The sequence below is a fragment of the Scomber japonicus genome, chromosome 11 (assembly GCF_027409825.1).
Source record: "Scomber japonicus isolate fScoJap1 chromosome 11, fScoJap1.pri, whole genome shotgun sequence".
NCBI classification, from domain to species: Eukaryota; Metazoa; Chordata; class Actinopteri; order Scombriformes; family Scombridae; genus Scomber; species Scomber japonicus.
This window is the reverse complement of record NC_070588.1, coordinates 1,352,720-1,371,670: the sequence shown is the minus strand read 5'-3', so window position 1 is coordinate 1,371,670 and position 18,951 is coordinate 1,352,720. Positions and strand designations below refer to the sequence as shown.

Below are 18,951 nucleotides of genomic sequence, written 5' to 3'. Positions count from 1 at the left end.
GATGATACTAATACATATTTGTTTTTACTAAACAATAAATTATAAATGAATATTTTAACACTGACGTTCCTGAACATGAAAGATTCAAAATGTTAGAACAATTACTTGTATTGCCAGCAAAGTAAAAGGACTAGTGTTATTCCTGTAACCATATTATTGGCAGGTTTACTGACAGTGATAAAAGCTGTACATTTAATAAGAGAGAATAAAAGTAGCTAATGTTCTTATTATATAACTGAGAACATTTGCTTAAGCTTTGACAGCATGAAGCTAAGTAACAAAGACCTTGAATCTACTCGCTGCAAAAGACACAATTCATTCAATTATATAGTAAATAAATTGCACATACACACGTCATCATTTCCAAATCTCCCCCAAACTTCAGAGCAGTGTTTAGTTGAATGATCTCATTACATTGATTCTCTGAAAGCAGTAACCAGTAAAAAGGATCAAGCTCCCACTCTAATCCACTATTTATTATATGTATTTCTTTTTGTCATGCTTCAGCTGTATCTCAGTTGTATTTACTGTATCTATTTTTAATAAATGTCCTGTTTGGACATACAGAGACAGACTGAATGATTGCTGTGCTATGTATTTATGTCATGTGTGATGGAAATGGGATCTTTTCCCACTGTGACACTCACTCTGAAATAAAGTCAACTCAACTGATGTCAGAGATATGTGACTGTGTGTCCTCCAGCTCTCTGTCAGCTGATTGATCTCCTTCAGGATGGTCCTCTTCCTCCTGCTGTTGGTCTCCCTGGCTACAGTCAGCCATGTGTCAGGTAAGAACACACATGACTTATACTGTGTATTCATTCTGTGTAGGGGAGAACGGGCTTGGTTGTCACATTCATCAGATCTTGGGCCCTAGAGGGCGCTGTTAAAACGTTTTGGGACTGAATTGGAATTCATGTGAATTAACAGGAATTAACTGGAAATTTGGGATAATTCATACAAACTGTATCACCTGTATATACACATAAACATCAATCACATATAATAGGTCTATAATACATTCTTTGAATCAATCACATATAATAGGTCTATAATGAATCCTCAGGGACAGAAATGTCCCATTAAACACATTATAACTACATTTTTGACCCTTCTGCCAAAAAATGACTCTTTCATACATTCCTGTGTTCTGGGCTGTCATTTTAGAGCCAGGGCTTCATGATGTTAGCATACCCTAACCGTAACCCACAGCAGACCCTAACCCTAACCCACAGCAGACCCTAACCCACAGCAGACCCTAACCCTAACCCACAGCAGACCCTAACCCCAACCCACAGCAGACCCTAACCCACAGCAGACCCTAACTCTAACCCACAGCAGACCCTAACCCTAACCCACAGCAGACCCTAACCCTAACCCACAGCAGACCCTAACCCTAACCCACAGCAGACCCTAACCCTAACCCACAGCAGACCCTAACCCTAACCCACAGCAGACCCTAACCCTAACCCTAACCCACAGCAGACCCTAACCCTAACCCACAGCAGACCCTAACCCTAACCCACAGCAGACCCTAACCCTAACCCACAGCAGACCCTAACCCACAGCAGACCCTAACCCACAGCAGACCCTAACCCTAACCCACAGCAGACCCTAACCCACAGCAGACCCTAACCCACAGCAGACCCTAACCCTAACCCACAGCAGACCCTAACCCACAGCAGACCCTAACCCACAGCAGACCCTAACCCACAGCAGACCCTAACCCACAGCAGACCAGTGAAAACTGTCAGTGCATTGTCTTACACGTCTGCATTTATAGCATTATGTCTAAATCTCTCTCTCTCACATACACACGCACACACACACTCACACACACACACACACACACACTCACACACACACACACTCACACACACACACACACACTAACACACACACACACACTAACACACACACCACTCACAGAGGTTGTCAAAGAATATAAAATACAACTTCAAATTTGCTGCACATTTGAAGACTCTCATCATGTCTCCATTTTAACAGAAGCAACTGAGTTTACAACCACCAGCACTGAATTAGACATCAAAGACTGTCCCGCAACCTTCTTTGGAAAAGTTTACCAGAAGTTGTATGTAAGTAAGATGAATCTTCCTGTTTGAGCAGCTGTAAGTCTTTGTCCTCGCTGATCCTTTGTGTCTGGAACAATGCTTCACTTTTACTCTCAAACAAACGTACTTTGGATAAGTTCAGCTGTGTGTGCTCTGAGTGGAGACTGGTTGCTGGATGCTTTCTGTGTTCCTATGTCTGCATGTATTCTTGAATGTGTTTTTTAAAATGTTCTCAATCTCTTTTTCTTTGCGTGTCGATGTCTTGTGTTAAAAAAGGCATGATATAAATAAAGTTTTACTTCTTTACTTACTGCTTGCAGCCTGCAGATATGTGACAAACATTGCTTTTAATGAGATAGTTCAGCAGAATGTTCTCTGTAGTAAAGTTTGTAGTAAACATTATTCATCAGCAGCTGTTAGGTTTTTATAACTCTTCTCAGTAGAGTTACAATGCAGAGCTTTACACAGCAGTTTTCTAATACTATCATTATTATGTGAAGCACAATGTTTTATTTCTTTCTTTTTTCACATAATGTTCTTAAATGTTTGAGGTCTGTGAATTTGGTTTAGAGAACAGAGACAGTGACTCTATATCACTGCTCACGATGGAAAATATGCTGACACAACGTAAATCACTTTAATATGCTTTAATATACTTTAATACGCGTTAATATGCTTTAATATGCTTTAATATGCTTTAATATACTTTAATATGCTTTAATATGCTTTAATAAGCTTTAATATGCTTTAATATACTTTAATATGCTTTAATATACTTTAATATATTTTAATATGCTTTAATATGCTTTAATACACTTTAATACGTTTTAATATGATTTAATATATTTTAATATGCTTTAATATGCTTTAATACACTTTAATACGTTTTAATATGATTTAATATATTTTAATATGCTTTAATACACTTTAATACGCTTTAATACGCTTTAATATATTTTAATATGCTTTAATATGCTTTAATACACTTTAATACGTTTTAATATGATTTAATATATTTTAATATACTTTAATATGCTTTAATACACTTTAATACGCTTTATTATATTTTAATATGCTTTAATACGCTTTAATATGCTTTAATATATTTTAATACACTTTAATATGCTTTAATATATTTTAATACACTTTAATACGTTTTAATACAAAACTGCCAGCGAGTAGGTTAGGTTCACACAGTCAGTTACCATGGTAACTGAAACAGGACCCTCACTAGAATAGTTTCAGCTGAACAACACAAACATCCAGAGAGAGAAAGAAGAACAGAACACATTCACCTTCACCAGCGTTACTCATTTATTTGTTGTGTATCTCTGATGTTAACAGGTCGACATCTCCGGAAACAAAGTCTCAGTTTGTTTCAAAGGCAAACGCGACACAAGTGACAACGACTGTCTTCTGCTGGGTCAAGGTGCAGGAATCAACAAGGGGAAATTGGTCAGTAACAAAGCTAACTATGCTCCAGGATCATTTGTTCATAAAGCCCTGCCAACACTCACAGGGACAGCAACATGCTACGCAGGCATTCAATTCAGCAAGGACTCTACTGTCTATGTGAGTATTGTTCAGCTTCATCATCGTCCATCTAAATATCTCTGATATCAAATCAATAAAGTCTTTTCTAAAAGATTTAGGATTTTATTTATTAATTATATCTGTTTCTCCTTTTCATATTTACAGCTTTGGATTTCCTTTCAAACATTTGGTAACCGATTAGTTGTTCTTCATAGAATGCAAAGTACCTATCCATCTGCTACTATGGTAAGTATATGCACCTACACACACACACACACACACACACGCACACACGTACACACACACTCAGACACACACACACACACACAAACACCCACACACACACACACACACACACACACACACACACACACACACACGCACACACGTACACACACACTCAGACACACACACAAACACACAAACACCCACACACACACACACACACACACACACACGCACACACGTACACACACACTCAGACACACACACAAACACATAAACACCCACACACACACACACACACACACACACACACACACACACACTCAGACACACACACACTCATGCTTCATATGTTGTGCCTCTGTGCTGTCAGTGTGGTGTAACCTCTGTGCTGTCAGTGTGGTGTAACCTCTGTGCTGTCAGTGTGGTGTAACCTCTGTGCTGTTGCTCCTCTGCAGAACGTTGAAGTTCAGGTTGGTGGTAAGAAAGTGACGACGTGGGAGAATAAGGATAAAGGCAAAAATGTCTTCAATGAGGCGAGCGCCTGCAGACACTCAGGTTAGCATAGAAATGATCATTAAAGGAGCAGTTCACTCAAATCACAAAGTAGCTGAACTGACTATTTAAACGGACTTTCCCCCAGGGGTCCTCAGGGACCCTTTGAGTTTACATGTGATTCAGTGATCTGTGTGTTTGTGTTTCAGGTGATGTTGTTCTTCCAGTGAATAAGAAAGGATGTGGCTCAGATGGCTCCTCTGTAACGTGCAGTGCCTCAGTAGAGCTCAAAACTACTCCTTGTGGCTCTGGGAAGAAATGCGAGGGCGAGGGCCTGTAAATATGTTTGATTTATATTTCTAAGAGAATGCAGTTTTCTGTTCTGTCATCATTTTGTTCTGTGTCATTCAGCTGTGATTTTAGACCCTTTTTAGGGTTCAAGTACCCTACATTTGATCTCAGCACCCCTAAAAATAAATAAATGATCATTGTGATTTTTTAATGGTTTTATTAACAACTTTAATGTACTTTGGATAGTTCTGTCATTAACATTGTGTTTCCCTCAGGGTTTGTTAACTATCTCAGGGTCCTCTCTGTACAAACCTGTCATTGTTTATTCTGAACCATCATTATTATTATTATTATTATTATTATCATTATTATTATTATCATTATTATTATTATCATTATTATTATCATTATTATTATTAGTATTATTATTATTATTATTATTATTATCATTATTATTATTATTATTATTATTATTATTATTATACACTGTAGTGGAACACTCTACTATGTATGAATACTTGTTGTAACCTACATTAGTTTAGCAGGGTTAGGGTCCCTCTAAAGGGTTAGGGTTAGGGTCCTTCTGAAGGGTTAGGGTCCCTCTAAAGGGTTAGGGTTAGGGTCTCTCTAAAGGGTTAGGGTCCCTCTAAAGGGTTAGGGTTAGGGTCCTTCTAAAGGGTTAGGGTCCTTCTAAAGGGTTAGGGTCCCTCTAAAGGGTTAGGGTCCTTCTAAAGGTCTGATCCTAGAATGGCCCCTGGTGTCAGTGAGCAGTCATCTTTCCGTGTCACTTTGGTTTGATGTTACTTCCTGGAGAGTTTCCACTTCCTCAGTCATTTCCAGATGTTTCCTCATGCTGATGATGCTACTTGCCTCCCCACCTCTGTCAGGTGTGTGGCGCTGCCTGAGAAACCTGGCGTGTGCACCGTGACCGGCTCCACTGTCATCGATGTCGACGGTAAGGCTGCCTCCATCCCGGATCGCTGTGCGTACACTCTGATGTCAGAAACAGGTGTCAAGCTGCAGGCCGTCTTCAAGGACCGCCATCGTACAGATGTTAGCTTTTTGGATCATGTGATCCTGCATCTGGATGGGCCAGATGTTAAGATTCACCTGGAACAAGGTGGGAGGGTTACGGTGAGTTACCTTCAGCCACAGGTTCACTTCCTGCTGTTGAAATTGTTCTATTTTTGTGCTGCCATGTTCCAGATGTGCCAAAAGCAATCATCAGTTCATGTTTCCTGTTTAGTCTGAATCCCTCAAACCAAAACAAGTTGATAAAGGAGGCATCCCCAACATATCATTGATTTCATTTCCTTCCAGTGTAACACCATGGTATACAGACACTGAGTTCATTTCCTCCCAGTGTAACACCATGGTATATACACACTGAGTTCATTTCCTCCCAGTGTAACACCATGGTATACACACACTGAGTTCATTTCCTCCCAGTGTAACACCATGGTATATACACACTGAGTTCATTTCCTCCCAGTGTAACACCATGGTATATACACACTGAGTTCATTTCCTCCCAGTGTAACACCATGGTATACACACACTGAGTTCATTTCCTCCCAGTGTAACACCATGGTATACACACACTGAGTTCATTTCCTCCCAGTGTAACACCATGGTATATACACACTGAGTTCATTTCCTCCCAGTGTAACACCATGGTATACACACACTGAGTTCATTTCCTCCCAGTGTAACACCATGGTATACACACACTGAGTTCATTTCCTCCCAGTGTAACACCATGGTATACACACACTGTGTTAATGTTCTGAGGTCATCATGTCTTCACTGTGCTCCAGTTTCCTGCTCACAGCCGTAGTACATTCGAACCTTTACATACTGTTCATATTCTGACCCTTCACAGTTTCCTCTCATTAGTCTCTATACCAAACTTCTGAACCACAAATCTATTTTTTATTCATAAATACGTCATCAGTCATTGATAAACACATGATGAAGCTTACAGAAAGACTGTATACTTTAGGTTTTACACTATTTGTTAAAAACATTCACAAGCAGACTATATTATTATCATAATTATAATTATAATAATTATTATTAAAAGGTCCAAACTGGAAACAGTGGAGCACAGAAGCAGAAGATGACTGAAGCATTGAGTGAGTTTGTCATGTGTGATCATGTGTTCCTCTGCTGTGATGCAGCTGAAGGACAAAGAGCTGACCCTCAGCAGCACACCTGCGACGCATCACGATGTGGAGCTCACTAAGGACCAAACTGGGGTCACCGCCAAGCTGTTGAAGTCCAAACAAGGCACCTCTGTCTTCTTTGATGGCTACACCGCACAGATCTACACGAAAGGTAGAGACAAACACGTCCTACATGGATGAAAGAGGGCGGCTCAGTGTGAGAATAATAAACAACTATCATACAAATGTCATTTTTCAAACTGAGGTCTTCCGTTGCTTTACGCTGCTGATGCTGATTAATGAACAACACATCATTTGACTGTATGTTGCAGTAAACACATTCAGCATGGCACCAACTTACACTACCTATGTTGTACATGCTGCTGGTGGCTGGGGGGGGGGGGGGGTAAGGCTGTGATCAGCTGATTGTAGTGAAAAAAGAAGACAGCACAGATATATTGCAGTATGAATCAGTCTCTCCAACAAATATTTTGAGTTCTTAATGAAAATGTGTTCTTGACAGAGGGAATAAAAGCAGCTCTCAAAGATCTCCAGAGAAGAGTGGAAACAGCAAATCTGGAATGAGCCTAAACTTAGAAATGACATGAACATAAAAACAGAATCTGACATTATAGTTAACAGTCTGAGGTGTTCATGTGTTTCTTGTCATTTGTTGAGGATGAATTTCATTTAGTTGGATCGGCCCATGTACAGCACACTACTGACTTCATTATCTGGAAAATTCACTGAAAGGATCCTGATTTGTTTCAGTTGCATTTTAAGACATGTTTGTTTTGTTGTGCTGCTAATGTTAGCATATCTGTCATCTGACTCATGTTCTCTCCTCAAACTGTCCAGTACCAAGTGGAACCACCATGCCGGGTCTATGTGGCAAGTCCAGTCGGACTCTGAGTGAAGTGAAGGTTGCTGACTTAAGCTCTAAGAGGTAAGACCTGGTCACTGACTGCTGCCTCATCACTGGGCTGCATGTATACTAGTAGTGCTGGTGTGTTTATATGAAGGACTGAGGCCTGGGAAACACTTCTGACTTCTGCTGTTTGTCTCCCCCTAGCTGTGACAAAGTGACCAAGGAGACTGATGGCAATAAGTTTGAATGCACGGAGATGACTAAACGGTGAGCAGAGACACACATGTGAACTGATGCAGTGCTAAGGCTTTCATTATCAACATCCACATGAATATTAAAGTCACCTACTATAATTACTTTATCAGTACTGAGGACTAAGTTTGATGAAAACTCTGAGAAGTCAGATATAAATTGGGCGTATGGGCCAGGAGATGGTACACTATAACAAATAAAAGTGGCTGTAAAGTTTTCCAGGTTGGGTGAGAAGGACTAATAAAACTTTCACATGAGTTCAAATGAAGCTTCTGTTTAGGGTTGATTATTAGGCCGGTGTCTCGAGGGATGACTGGGAGGAGTGGATTCATTTAGACTCACATATGCTTCATGACACAGCCAAGTTTCAGTCAGACAGAATAAATTAATATGATAATCTGATATTAGATCATTTATTAATGTAGGTTTAGATGATAGTCCACATTTCATTCTCCTTGATCTTTCTGTCTCCCATGACAGGTGTGATCTCCTGAAGAAGGCTCCCTTCGACTCCTGCCACAGCTCCATCAAGCCTGATCCCTACATCAAAGCCTGCACCGACACTCTGTGCAAATACCCGGCGGTGGACGGTCTCAAGTGCCAGTTCCTGCAGGCCTACGTCAAAGCCTGCAGCCTGCTCAACAAGAAAGTGGACAACTGGAGGACATCGACCAGCTGCTGTAAGACTGTCCTTCACTGTCATTTACATGGAGACAGTATGTGAACAGCTGTTATTCCTGTTTATCTCACTGACTGACTCTAGTAAGTATTGATCTGTGTTTGATCTTTCAGCCTCGGACAAGGCCTTCTGTCAGGACACATTCTGCAGTGCTCATGAGTTCTGTGCTGAGGATGCCAGCGGTGGAACCAGCTGCCTCTGTCGACCCAGTTTTGCCTCCAAATACAGAACGGCAAAAACTTTTGGTAAGAAGATTGAACAGGGAGGCCTGTCTCACATGTGAAATGACACAATATGGCATTAAATCTAACAGTTTATACCATGTTGAGATTAGAGACACTTTTACACATTGGATCAATTATGAATCAAAAACGTATTGATTAGTAAAGTATGAACCTTAGTGCTACACATATGTGTGTTTCATTGACCTCATCTGTCCTGCTGTTCAGGCGAGCCGACCGTCTGCAATAAAAACTCTGCCTCAGTCAGTCTGGCTCGTTGTCTCATGGAGGAAAAGAACGTCGACTACTCTATCTTACACCTCAAGGACAAGACCTGCAAAGGCCAGTTGGACTCAAAGACCCACATGGTGACCTTCGACTTCAAGAGCGACACCTGTGGGACAGAGCTCACGGTGGGTATCTCTTCTCTAATAACGGACTCTCAGTCAGATCCCTTCTGCCTCTCAGAACTTGTGTTAGTGATCCATGTGTGGCAGCAGGGCGATGAACGTGTGGTTTCCGCAGTAACACTATCTGTATCCCTTTGACCCTGCAGTCCGACTTTAAGTTCAAGAACTCCATCCTTGCTCAGGACAGCTCTGGCTCCAAGATCGTTCGCTATGATGAAGTGAAAATCGAACTCTCCTGCTACTACGACCAAACGAAAGAGGAAACCATGTCCTTCAAAATCAAATCCAGGTGAGTGTTCAACAGGTTTGATCCTGAATCACCAGCTGACAATAACAGTTAATTATTGATTCTCACATTTTAATGAATGACTCATCATTTATAAGTTGGACAGAGAAGTAAAAACGAGTGCAGATCCTGACCGGTCGTGTGTGTGCTGGTTGAAACAGAATTCTTTTATTTCAAATGTCTGATTCAAATGTGCACAAAGCAGAATTAGAAGTGAATTTGTGCTGAAACAGGATCTATGCATCAGTGATACTCATTGTTTAAAGAAAAGGTCAGAACCAGTCACAAGCAGACAAGCATGCCTGAAAAAGCCTTAAATGATCCATAATATACACTCACAGCCCTGACTCTGAACTATCTGAACTGAAACTCAGAGATTTCCCACATTTGAAAGACGAGTCGTTTCAAGAAACTTAAAGTTGCAATAAATGTAAAATAGAGGAAGTTTTACAGAAATACTATGATTAAATAATGATCTAATTCAATTATTATAAATGTGAATGAAATAAATTACTAACAACATAAAACATGCATATTTACAATCATGTTTTATATATAGGATATTAGTAGCGTTTAAACAAAAAAAAAGAATCAATACCAAATGAGTAGCTTGTATGGAAGTATGGATCCTGCAGTATGGATCCGCCCACCCCGAACACACAGAGGTAGTGAGACTTCATTCACTGCTCAGGTCGCCATGACTCCACTACATCTTCACACAGCAAACACTTGCTGACGTCTAGTCGGGCTGAATGTCGTATTTTGGACCTTTTTAAATGGAGTTATGAAATGCTGAATCATGAATGTTTGGGATCAAATTCAACAGTTTTCCATTTTAACATGACTTGATCCATTCACTCATGTTCATGTGGACAGTTTAAGTGACTCACAGCTGTAAAATAAAGATTCATGTTTGCTGCTGAATGTAAAAAGTGCTGCAACTGAATTTAAGATGTGCAGGTTGAGTTTTACTCGACTGGACTTGTTGGAGGCTTTAGCTGAAGTGTGTTTACTTTAGTTTATTAGGATTCTCATTAACTGCAGTTACACAATACTTAATGCATAACAATACATAACATTACTATATTATGTGTGTGTGTGTGTGTGTGTGTGTGTGTGTGTGTGTGTGTGTGTGTGTGTGTGTGTGTGTGTGTGTGTGTGTGTGTGTGTGTGTGTGTGTGTGGTGCAGCTCTGTGACCCAGACGATTGTATCTGGGGCTTGGACATACACTCTGACCATGAATGCCTTCACCGACGCCAGCCGCACAAAAGCTGTGTCATCCAGCACTGAAATCCTGCTGGACCAGACCGTCTGGGTGGAGCTGAAGACGGCCGGGCTGGATGACACACTGGTCGCCGTGGTGACCGACTCCTGCTGGGCGACCAACGACAAATCACCCACTGCGAAGCTGAAATACGACCTGATCAAGAGCGGGTGAGAGACACAGAGGTGGAAGCCAGTGTGCTGCTTTGGCATTTCTCAGTCAGTTCGAAATGAAGAAGAAGCAGGGACTCTTTAAGAAACCTGCTTTTTGATTCCACTTAATGAGCCCTGAAAGCAAAGTCTGGTCCTACTACATTTCCCTCCACTCTGATGATGACCTAACAGACATCACAGTGTAGTGGCCACAGCCAGTGTTGACACATCAGGCAAAGTCTAATCAAACGCTCTCTATGCCAGTGCTCGTCAACATGTTGCATGTTTTCAGGAAGTAACAGTTGTTAAAAAGGCTAAAGGCCTTTTCAGACAGGAAGTGATTGACGCTCCTAATTCATTCATTTTCAGTGAGAAGCGAGTGGGCACAATCCTGTCAAACTGTCACTGTTGAGCTCATCTCACAGATGCACCTTCCTGCTGCCTGAGCTGAATTGTCTAGAGTGGTTTTCTACGGGACACACAGTTTAAACCCTCTGACGAGACTGATCCTTGTTATCTGTGACTTCCCTGAGATATGTGACTGATATAGTTATTGGGACATAAACACTTTACAGTTACTGGTAAACATGAGCAAGCTCACTAACTGAACTCATTTGAAAGTTAGTAGTTAATGTGATCTTATTTAGTTATTTATAAGATAGATTTTAATATGTTGCTATAGCCTACAAAGAAAATACAGTTGTACCAGCAGGGATGCAGTAATGCACACAGAAGCCGTTTCCATGGTTACCATGCACAGAGCACCTGGTGTCTACCTGCTTGACTGTGTGTCCATTCTCATGAAAAGCTCAGTGAGACCCTGCAGATCCAACAGTGTACACAGGCAGACTGTCTCATCTGAAAAGCCTTTAGGCTCCAGGAAAGTGTTGCTGCCTCATAATAAAGTGTCGTGTTTGTTTTACATAAAGCTGGATGAAGAAACACTGAAGAAGACTCAATTATATGTATTGAGTTTTTCAGAGATCTTAATAAGCTTTTATCTTCCAAACTCTCCTTCACATGTGTTTACTTCTATTCATGACTAGATGAGTATATGTAGGTCCAAGTGTGTTTGTATATGTGAATGTCTTTGGTTATGTGTCAAATCTATAACCTTTTTAAATTATGCTTTTAATGTGCAAACATTGAATAATATGAACCAGTATGGATAAGCAGTGAGTTCAGACTGAGTCACAGACCAGATGTTCAGGGACATCTGTGATTCTTTGGATGCTGATGCAGCTCCTGATGTTTGGTGTGTTTTCTTGGTTCTGAGCAGCTGTCCCGACTCTGCTGACAAGACGGTGAAAGTGGAGAGCAATGGAAAGGGAACGTCCAACTACTTCTCCTTCAACATGTTCCAGTTCTCTGGGAAGTCTGGTGACGTCTACCTGCACTGCAAACTCAACCTGTGTGTGAAGAAGGGCAACACCTGCGCCAAGGTACGCCCGCTTCCCAAATCCTCCCACAGACACATGCAGAACAGCTGCAGTCTGAACACACGCCAACTAATACATGTTCTCATGATGGGTCGATCACATTTCAGATGATTAGTACTGTTTGATTTCTATGGTCACATATCCCAGTAGCTACATTTTAATTGAATCCAACGGAAATCTAAATCTTCATCTGTGTCTTTGTCTTGAACTTTGTCTCAGAGCTGCGGTGGCGGTAAGAGAAGACGCAGATCTGCCAGGAACAGATATGTGGATGAAAACCCAGCCTTCATCACCATGGCCTGGTCTAATTAGGTAAAAGCTAACTTTTAAAATGCTGATTCATGTCATTGCGCTGCAGTTTGGGATACATGACATCATACAGCTGGGACCGATAACTAATGCTAGTTTGTTTCTGTTGTCTTCTCAGGTTGTTTCCATGGTAACTCGGACGGACCTACAGGCTTCGACCTTCGGCGTGATTACAGATTTTTGCTTTATCCTCCTGAAAAGATTTGCTCAGTTGTTGTTGCTGTGATAACCAAACACTGCTGATCCCTCTCCAGCTCTGATTGAGTCCAGTTTAGAGTTTAGAGTTGATTCAGTCGGGCTGGGAGCAGGAAACAATCTGATCAACTGTGTGAATGAAGCCATGCAGCTCCTATCAGATCTGAGCATGTGCACGTGCATCATTTGTTAATTTGTTAATAACCAACCTGAGTAAATCTTTGAAGGAACGTCTCTAAGCAGAACATGTTGCTGTGTCGTCCTCAGTGATTCACACTTTATAAAGACCAACCAGGCGGCACCGTCACAACAGTTGATCTGAGTCAGGTTCATGTGTTCATATCACACAGAGTGCACCTCCTTCATCCAGCAGCTGAGTCAGGTTCATGTGTTCATATCACACAGAGTGCACCTCCTTCATCCAGCAGCTGAGTCAGGTTCATGTGTTCATATCACACAGAGTGCACCTCCTTCATCCAGCAGCTGAGTCAGGTTCATGTGTTCATATCACACAGAGTGCACCTCCTTCATCCAGCAGCTGAGTCAGGTTCATGTGTTCATATCACACAGAGTGCACCTCCTTCATCCAGCAGCTGAGTCAGGTTCATGTGTTCATATCACACAGAGTGCACCTCCTTCATCCAGCAGCTGAGTCAGGTTCATGTGTTCATATCACACAGAGTGCACCTCCTTCATCCAGCAGCTCAGACACTGATCTGTGATTATTCAGACCCAAAACATCAGAGCAACTTTTCTGCAGTTGACCTTTTTTTTATTATTATTATGTACTTTCTGTAATGGTGAAGGTAAAACATATTATAATCAAATGATTAATCAGTAGTATCAACACTCCTAATCTCCATCTTCATATATTATGACAGGTTACTGTTAACAATGAAGTGCTGTTTCAGAGAATCATCAGAGTGCTGAGCAGCTTGTTGTACTGCAACCAAACACCTGATGGCAGCAGTGATGAGCCAGGAACTGAGATCAGAGCTCTGAGAGTCAAACCACTTTAATACCAAGAATATCAATTTACTCTCAAACAACAAAAAACAGCTGATGGTTGATACAAAACTCAGCTCAACTCAGAGATGCAGACGTAGATGAAGGATTTACAGTGACCGAAGGGAGTGTTGTCTTTCTTGTGTGAACTAGTCAGTGATTAATGAAGGCTTTTAAAGGGTTTAATTCAATACACTTTACTGTCCATTCATTGTGGTTTCTGTATAAAACTAACATAAACTGTCTGGTGGAGTTTTTCTTTTTGAACCACCATAAAATGTGCCTCATCCAAAACCTGAAAAACTCAAAGTTAAAAGCAGTTGACGTGGAAGAGTGCAGTGGATCCAAAGTTCACGGAGACATTGTGCTGTGAAGTGTCAGATAACTTTTTCAGAGACGTTGAAGACATTTATTCCATCCTGTCGGCACTGGTTAGATACAGAGACAGTCAAATGCAGACCACAGTATAACCTTCTTCCTTTCTATCTCTTTTTGATATATTGAATCTGTTTTTGTGAGCAGCAGCCTGGAGGCCGTCATCAGCTTGTGCCTTTAATACAATATCAGATCATGCTCAGATGTAGACATCAGTTCAGTCTCATTCATGTTCATCCTGAGAGAAAGTCCATCAACATGTTAATTATCAGTAGATTGAAGTGAAATGTTAACTGTGACTTCAACTGAACCAAACCTGTGGCCTTAATGACACTGAGACATGTGCTGGTGCTGTTTCATCTTTACTATATTTGTGTGTAAGCATCAAAGACCAAAAAAATAAATGAAAAAGGGGATGTGGGAAAAACATCAACATCAGTTTGTGTGTTTTTATTGATTTGTGAGTGTAGTCTTCACTGTGTGCTGTCTATCATCTTCATTTTACTTTTCTATCACTGGACTCATGTTTGATGAGGGCAGCTCAAAGCGGTTTCTCTCTAAGGAAACATCATTTATATAGCACCTTTTATACAAATAGATAGATAGATAGAAAAACTCAACATAAAATAATTAGGACTATAACAGTTACACAAACTATCATCAGATTTTAGAAGAGGTGTAGAAGCAAGATGCTGTCAGAGACCATCAGGCAGGGAGCTCCAAGGATGATAAAGGACTGATCACTCAGTGTCAAGGAGAGATTTTCTATTTTTCGGCCCTACTCAAGCAGTGATGTAAGCATGGCAAAACTCAATTCAGCACTTGCCTGCGTTGTGCAGTTATGTAAAAATCAGAACAGATTAAATTCAGAATACACTGAGAATACATGTCAAAATATTGCGTGCTTTACCCAAACTACTATTTATTCTACCCAAGCTAAATCAAAATATAATCAAAAATTGTGAACCAATACAGTCTACAGTTAGCCAGTTAGCTGAGTTAGCCGCCGAGTTAGCAGCTGAGTTAGCCGCTGAGTTAGCTGCTGTAGAAGCAGATACCCACATGTATGTGTATCAGAAGTGAGAATAAGGAAAACACCAGTAGAGGCGAAAGGTTAGTAGATTGCTCAACAGGCCTTACCATATTTATTACATCAACTCCTTGTAAGGAGTTGTTTTTCACCATGTCTAATATTTCCAGGGAAATCTGGCTACCACCACTTATGAATAGAATTCCAGGAACTGAATATTAGCCTGAACATGCCAGGTCAACTTGACCTGGTGCACGACACAATGACGGACGACGATACTATACCGCCGAACTAGCAGCTGAATTAGCCCTTTGAGCTAGCAGCAGAGTTAGCCGCCGAGCTAGCAGCAGAATTAGCCGCTGAGTTAGCAGCTGAGTTAGCCGCCGAGCTAGCAGCTGAAAGCTCTCAGGGCGCACTCACAGTAGGGCCAGTTGTTCCGTACTGTGCTGAAGCACGAATGTCTTCCCTCCCCTGTCCCCTGCTGGCCCGCACTCACATTACCTCAAACCCAAGTGTACTCAAGTACAGTTGCGCAAAAACATAGACAGTTTACTCTCATAATGGTCGACCAATTAACACAACGCACTATGATTAAAAAGTCAGCATGTTCTTCTGAGTCATGCCTGTGTAGTATGCAGTACTTGTGTTTACTTGTGTAAAAAAGCAGACGTACTGATTCAACTCTTGACGCATAAAAGTAAGACTTAGTTTAATGACTTAGAAGTTGCCAAATTACTTACTTTAACGAATGTCGTTAGTAATGCAGATTTGTAAAATATTACTTTTATGAGGGTCACAGTCACAGACAATAAACTTCATAGTTGTGGTAGCAGCAGTGCAGCAGATAATGAAGTCCACGCAGCACGCTGGATGCAAACTAATTAAGCATATAGCCTATTCATTATAATGTCCATGGACATAAATTGAGTTCTTTTGCCTTAATAATGATAAATAATACACAAAAAATGGTGGGATTGGGAGCCTGTATATGCATGATGTTTCTGCGTTGCATTTAGTGTTGCTTGAAATGACCAGGGCTCAGGCTTAAAAGTTGCCTTTTAAAAATAGTTGATTTCACAGGATTCCCAGGACAGGAAGCCAATTGTTATTTCGGGAAAAATATTAATCCCTAGTGCGCATGAGTGACAAAGTGTACCGTACTCAAGCACAGTACACTTGCACTCACACTAGCCAAATAATCCGGACTTTAGGGGGCAAACGTGCTTGGGCACAGTACGCTTGCCTAGTGTGAGTGTGCTCTCAGCATAGACTGTATGGCTCTCAGACGTAGAGTCTATGTTTCTGGTAGAGGTGGTGACTTTGATTGACAGGTGACACTGGGTAGGGGGCGGGGCTTCAGCGGACTCGGAGGCCACGCCCACAGCGTTTGGGAGCAGAGAAAGAGGCTGAGTTTTACACAACTTTGAAGCCTTTGGCGATTTTTTTAACCATTCAAATTTGGCAGGGTGGTTAACAACACACTTTTCTGTGGCATGTCAAACTCAGAACACATTTATTCTTACTTTACACAGACTTTAAATTTAAGGTTGCAGCATAAAATAATGATTTGCTTTAAAATCATTAAAAGGACTTTAAAGTGCTTTATAAGAGCTCAATCATAAGCACAGGAGAAGAGAAAACTTTTTAAGCTGGATTTAAAAATGTTCACAGTTGGGGCTGATTTCAGTTCTGCTGGTAGTTTGTTCCAGTCACTGCTTCTCCGAATTTATAGAGTGCACTGAAATTCACACAGTAACCCTTTGTGATCGTCCCCCTGGCGATACAGCTTTTTAAAATTTTTATGTTCAATTCCACAAGTCACAAAGGCCAATTTGCACTTTGGGGTTCTTTTTGCCGGAGAGAAGCAGGCGCCTCAGATGCAGACCGAAACGATCCCTACCTTTTTGCGGATGCCGTGTGAGTTCGTCCAAGTTCGAGATGCTGCCCCCATCCGGATGCTCCTGCCGATCAACGCCAATTATGTTGTAGAAACGATATCTATACCGTGTCTAGCTCATGCCAAAGATGACAATTCACAGCCTTGTTACTTATGGAAGAGGACTCGTTTATTCTGCACAGAACAAAAGAGAGTGACTTACACACACGCAAGTAAATATACACAGATAGGCAGAGCTACAGAAGTCAAAACACACACCAATGCCTGCTGTTATTTTCCACAACCCCCACTTGAGTTATATATTGATAATATGCTGATATGTAATATCAGTATAACTTGATGTGTTTAATATTATACACTTATTATGGCGTAATTATCTGAGTTTACAGATGATTCAATATTACTTTTGGATTTTTGTTTTATGTTTTAATTTGTTCCGCTTCATTTGCAGATATATTTACACATTGTGTCATTGGGAGAGAGACGAGTGTTTACTTATGGAGGGCAGATGTCTCTCTGTCATGTAGCTGAGTGATAATCCAACTGGAACCCACATCTATTTTTACTCCCTCTCTCTCTCTCTCTCTCTCGCTCTCTCTCAGCTGTGTTTCTTCTCACAGGTTTTTGTGGCTCCTCAGTCTCAGCAGTAGCAGTGAAACGTCCTGATCTCCGTGAACATGGCTCAGGTATTGTTTAAAACAGTTTCTAATATTCTCTTCTGTCTGTCTCAGTTTACCTCAAACGTCCAGTAAGTTGTAGCTTTCTTAAAAACAGGTGACACCTCATATCGTTGTTTAGTTCTTATCACCAGAACAAGAAAATACCATTTATGTTTTAAAATGATTGATTAAGCAAAATGCACTGAACCTAATTAATCCAAATTAATGGATACTGGATATGGTGATTTATGGTTCATGATGTGTCACTTATGTGTTTTTATACTTCATGTTAAGGCAACAACATGACTTTGTCACTGTTTCTCAGTACAGGTAGAGGTTGGTAAAAGTTTTATTAGCTATATCCCATTTAATTATTGCTGGAAATATACGGCCGAGGAAAAAAATCTCAAAAGCCACAGTTTACTGTTTAGATCCTTTTTTAAAGATCATGTTCTCTACGTTCTACATTCTAGGCTGGAAAGTTAACTGTCATCATTTAAAGAACAGGAAACTCCAAATACCAGTAAGTGGACTACAGCTGTTGGGAGCCAGACAACTTTAATGCAGGAACTGTTTCGGTAATGGCAGAGCTTTGCCACCAACACTGAGCGATACGTTGGAAAAGAAAGAAAAAAAGAAGAAAGAGAAGAAGAATAAGATGGGATAGAAGTGCATTGGAGCTATGAGAAAACATGTGTATCCAGAGAAGACTACTGTGCAAATTTAAAGTTTCGAGAAAAGTTTAAAGTGGTACCAAAAAAACATATTTTCATTGCTCAACTTCTAACAGATTCCTGCCTTTATTCTTTCTCCATGATGAGCAGAGAGACATGAATCCCTCTAGGTCTTTCACCACTCTCAGCAGCATCGCCGTCCAGGCCGGTCGCTCACAGATTGTCGTGTCTGTCCTTCAGGTATGCTGGGATCCAATAATAGTTAATAATAGTTGTGCAATACTTTGTTAGCTTCCATTTACATTTGCTGTATAGATTGTCCACACTGTCTGACTTAAATCAGTCTTTGTTAGATTAGTCTGTTAGATTCAATTCTCTCTAACTATCAGACTGATTCATTTTAATTCAATGGGCTGATAATCTGAGATTCTCCCCGTTCAGCAACAAGCTTAGT

The 18,951-nt window shown here is 40.8% G+C and overlaps 1 protein-coding gene across 1 annotated transcript; it reads left to right on the top strand.

Moving 5' to 3' along the window:
• Positions 1–733: 733 nt before the first annotated feature.
• On the top strand, positions 734–12,665 carry LOC128368288 (alpha-tectorin-like). Its single transcript, XM_053329077.1, has 16 exons — positions 734–788; positions 2,008–2,096; positions 3,417–3,527; positions 4,289–4,388; positions 4,535–4,661; positions 5,504–5,750; positions 6,797–6,953; positions 7,640–7,727; positions 7,854–7,916; positions 8,382–8,581; positions 8,694–8,825; positions 9,030–9,227; positions 9,362–9,500; positions 10,687–10,932; positions 12,194–12,356; positions 12,573–12,665. Exons 1-16 carry the CDS (start codon positions 734–736, stop codon positions 12,663–12,665), a joined length of 2,208 nt encoding a protein of 735 aa, XP_053185052.1.
• The last annotated feature ends 6,286 nt before the right edge of the window (positions 12,666–18,951 follow it).

What these genes read in the sequence shown, in the direction of transcription:
- LOC128368288 (XM_053329077.1), top strand. Translation starts at nt 734, where the DNA reads ATGGTCCTCTTCCTCCTGCTGTTGGTCTCCCTGGCTACAGTCAGCCAT. An exon ending in AACAAGGTGGGAGGGTTACG is followed by an intron (nt 5,751 to 6,796) that starts GTGAGTTACCTT and finishes GCTGTGATGCAG; the next exon opens with CTGAAGGACAAAGAGCTGAC. An exon ending in CGCACAGATCTACACGAAAG is followed by an intron (nt 6,954 to 7,639) that starts GTAGAGACAAAC and finishes CAAACTGTCCAG; the next exon opens with TACCAAGTGGAACCACCATG.